This window comes from Lactuca virosa, chromosome 9 (genome assembly GCF_052849685.1).
Source record: "Lactuca virosa cultivar CGN04683 chromosome 9, Lactuca_virosa_CGN04683_v6, whole genome shotgun sequence".
Lineage (NCBI taxonomy): Eukaryota > Viridiplantae > Streptophyta > Magnoliopsida > Asterales > Asteraceae > Lactuca > Lactuca virosa.
The window spans coordinates 165,167,923-165,171,992 of NC_136434.1; the positions used below are offsets into that span (position 1 = coordinate 165,167,923).

The 4,070-nt window shown below is 32.3% G+C and overlaps 1 protein-coding gene across 1 annotated transcript; it reads left to right on the forward strand.

Moving 5' to 3' along the window:
* Positions 1 to 247: 247 nt before the first annotated feature.
* LOH2 (LAG1 homolog 2) lies at positions 248 to 3,731 on the forward strand. Its single transcript, XM_079074635.1, has 6 exons — positions 248 to 607; positions 1,423 to 1,631; positions 1,758 to 1,913; positions 2,961 to 3,146; positions 3,240 to 3,418; positions 3,519 to 3,731. The coding sequence occupies exons 1-6, from the start codon at positions 491 to 493 to the stop codon at positions 3,536 to 3,538; spliced, it is 867 nt and encodes a 288-aa protein (XP_078930761.1). The 5' UTR covers positions 248 to 490; the 3' UTR covers positions 3,539 to 3,731.
* Positions 3,732 to 4,070: the final 339 nt, after the last annotated feature.

Here is a 4,070-nt window from a genome sequence, read left to right on the forward strand (position 1 = left end):
AATTACCTTTTTGTTTAGTAGAAGACTTATGCATATTTTCCTAATTTTTTTTATTAAACCTTACCAAAAAAAAAACAATAAATACGATTCGTCTAATCTTCTTCTTAATCACTAAATGAGATTAATAATTATTTTGAAATGGATGAAATAATAGCAAATCAAATCAAGAAGTCAATGAAATCCGATGGAGATGAAGTGCTGCTCCTCGTTTGTCAATAAACACAACCCCGCTCCGCCCGCCAGTTGAACGTCTCGATCCACCACTTTCCTCTTTTTCTCAATCTTTTTCCTTTCTTCTCTCCGTACAAAATCCATCCATCTGCACGCCATCCAACAATCAAACAAATCCCTTCTTCTACGTGTGTTCTGGGTATCTGAAATTTCGGACCAATTTCAAATCCATTCACTTTTTCTTGTATTTGAAATTGATTCGCTGATGGGTGCATGCCCATTCATTCTTTGAGGTTTACGCATTCATTGCTTGCCTCTCATGGAGTCGATCTGGAGTCAAAATGTCGTCCCAGCTCCCTCCCGGTTTATTTTCGCTGTTTACTTCGCTTTTGCTTCCTTTGGTGCCAGGGTGTTGCTCGATAGATACGTATATCAAGTAAGATTCACTTGCTACTTGACTGAATTTGAGTTTTCTTTCACTGATTTCATGATTCAATGTATTCGAATGCATTGGCGTCTGAGTTCTTTAAGTATACTTGCAAGTACTGTGCGTAGTTTAGGTTTTGGTTGGTCTTGTTATCGAGATTATCATGTGTTTATGATCTTATAGTACTTCACTTATGTAGATATGTTGCCGGATTTGTAAATTGAACAGCTTAGACTGATCATTACTGCAATTTTCCAAAAATTTCTTGCCTAGTTCTGTAATATGCCAACAGGACAACTAATTTCGGTTGTTTTCAGATTTATTAGTTCTATATTTTTTGGTGTATTTTTGTGTATGATGCATAAGAGTGAAATGGCAAATTATACCACTAAAAACCCTTGTTTTCTTTAATTTTGGCCATTTCTATCTCAATTACAATGATTACAACTTCTTGCTATCCATCCAGATCCTCATGAATACAAGTCTCTTTTTGCCAATATAAATCAATTATATGTTATATCATTGTTCTATGGACTTTTTATTGTCTGTAGTTTTTAACTAAATGAACAAAATTCAATATAGTGCCATGTTGCATCTCTGTAGTTTATGAGTTTTAAGATTCCTTTTTGTTAAATTTTATTCCTTGATGATATTCCAACATCTTAGGTGTGACTTGTGAGATCTACGACATTTTAAAGATAAAAAATGTCTTATAAACATCACAATGATGATAAAAATCTTTAAAGTGAGCATTTTCTTACACAAATCCTAGATAATAAACAACATGAGAGGATTTCTAACTTATTACTTTTGACATTTTTCAGAGACTATCGATATGGTTGATGAGCAAAGGGAACACTCCATTGAAGCTCAATAAAGCTACAAAAGCAAAAGTGGCCAAATTCACCGAATCCATGTGGAAGCTTACATATTATGCTATTATTGAATTTACTGTTCTTGCTATTACTTCTCATGAGCCTTGGTTCACAGACATAAAAGGATATTTTAGAGGCTGGCCAAATCAAGAACTAAAGTGAGTAAATTTATTTTTGGGTGTTTAAACTTAAAGTTGTTCACTTTAAGAGGATTCTTGATCTTTCTTGTATTAGTTTTGTACTTTTTGTAGGTGAATTATTTAAAAGTATCAGTTTTTTTGCAGGTTTTCTCTAGAACTTGTGTATATGTGTCAATGTGGGTTCTATGTCTATAGCATTGCTGCCCTTGTTTTGTGGGAAACTCGAAGGAAAGATTTCTCTGTGATGATGTCACATCATGTAATCACAGTTTTCTTAATTGGCTATTCCTACATTACAAGGTATTTCTTTTTTACTTTGCTTTTTATTTGACTTCTTTTGTTGCATAGTTGGGAGATACTTAAAACACCCTTTTAAGTAGATGACTTTTTAAGTTCAGATTTTGATAAAGTTAAAAAAACCAATAGTATATTAAAAGAATTCTAAGAAAGAATACAATAAAAGTAGATTGCTATCAAGTTCAAATCTGAAAAAGAAACAAACCCAATAATTGTTGTACAACAAAAGAAACATCAAGTGAATTGAAAAAAGAAAATCATGGATGCTTCTTCACTTTAATTATTTAACTTGAGAACTTATCATGAAAACTGACCTGTAAATATTGGATGTATATACAAAATGATGCAGTTTTTTCAGTTTAAAAAAGAAAAAAGATAACTACTTTCCTTGAGAACTTGTCATTTCATTTTATTTTATTTTAAATCACTCAATTTTGTATGCTAAATGATGTTTTTTGGTTTTTGTAACTACCAAAAACAAACCTAAAATTTGACTTTTCAAAACTACAAAAACCCCAAAATTTTGTAAGTCTTTTTTTTTTCTCTATTAAGTTCTGTAGGGATAAAGTACCTGAATTGATAATGATGAAGCTAAGTAAATAACCATTTTACCCTTGTGTTTATAAATAATGGTAAATTATAAATGAGTTGCATATAGATAATACAAACATAAACCATTTACAAATTGAAATATATACAACATGGAAATGTTAAAAGAAATAGGTTTTTGAAAATGCATAAAATATTGGTTTATAAAACAAATCAAAAGATTAAAAGTTCAATTGAATTCACACCAAATCAATTGACTGGGGGAAGGGTGTGCCTTAAGAAAGAAGAGAAAGAGCAGATAAAAAGAAAGAAAGTGAGGGTAAATGAGTAAATATAGATATCTGAATGCTTAAAGGGCCACTTCCTCCACTTAAACAAACATATCTGTATATTTCTGTATCCATTAAGTCCTGAAAGTGACTACTAATCTAATTTTCAAAAGTAATAGCATTTTGATTATATTCAAAACTTTGTATTCAGTGTTTAAATTCTTGATTTTAGGTTCTTTCGAATCGGATCTGTAGTTCTTGCAGTGCATGATGCAAGTGATGTGTTTCTTGAAGGAGCTAAAATGTTCAAATACTCGGGTAAAGAAGTAGGGGCAAGTGTGGTATTTGGAATGTTTGCATTCTCATGGCTTATACTTAGACTCATAATCTTTCCTTTTTGGGTCATAAGAGCCTCAAGGTTTTTTTTTCTCTTTTTTTCAATATTCCGTTTTTACCCTTTCTTTTTCCAAATTCTCACCCGATTAATCTCCATTTGGTGTTTTGTTGTCAGTGTCCATCTTCTAGAAGCTTTGAGGCCTTCAGAAGTGTATCATATGAGCTTGTACTATGTTTTCAATACCATGTTGTTGACTCTACTTGTGTTTCATATCTATTGGTGGATTCTTATCTTCAACATGATAATGAGACAACTCAAGAACAGAGGACAAGTTGGTGAAGATATTCGATCTGGTAATCTCTCTTTAGGTTTTGCTATTTTCCACAATTTGGGCTTCTTTTTGTTTGGGTATAAATTGTAATTTTGATTGTATGAATGAATTGGAATATGCAGATTCAGATGATGATGATTAGTGTGAGAGATTTTGATGAAGGGAAGGAAGGTTACAGAGTTTTATACAGCCCTGCAGTAGCTATGTATGAAATTAGGGTTGGAGTTTGATTCATGATCATCATATATCATATGTTTCCTACTTATTAGATTACATACATTTTATTCTTTTGACTCATGCTTAAATAGAAAAGGCTATCAACTAGTTTCTTGACACTTTTCTTTCTTAATTTGGATCTTTTGTGTGGGAGGAAAAAAGAAAGGGCAAATAGGTTAAGGGTTAGTGTCTTAACCCATTAAGCGATGTTTTTTTTTTTTTGGGTTTAACTTGTTAAGGTATTCTGTCAGATTAATGTGCTCTTTGTTTTTTCGAAACGAAAATGCCTGAAGCCTGCGGACCACCTCTGCAACTCTCTGTAGCAGAAGAGGGGGACCAAACGGCTGCAACATGTAATAAAAAGTTTGTTTGTTTTGTAACCTCTGCAGACTGATGCAATAAGTTAAAATAAGGTGTGAAATGTTTGAAGTAGAGGGTTAAGTGTTGCGCCACATAGC

Bases quoted from the DNA above. Each gene is read 5' to 3' on its own strand.
- LOH2 (XM_079074635.1), top strand. From the start codon at position 491: ATGGAGTCGATCTGGAGTCAAAATGTCGTCCCAGCTCCCTCCCGGTTT. The intron at 3,147-3,239 runs GTTTTTTTTTCT...TTTTGTTGTCAG, and splicing joins TGGGTCATAAGAGCCTCAAG to TGTCCATCTTCTAGAAGCTT. The intron at 3,419-3,518 runs GTAATCTCTCTT...TGGAATATGCAG, and splicing joins TGGTGAAGATATTCGATCTG to ATTCAGATGATGATGATTAG.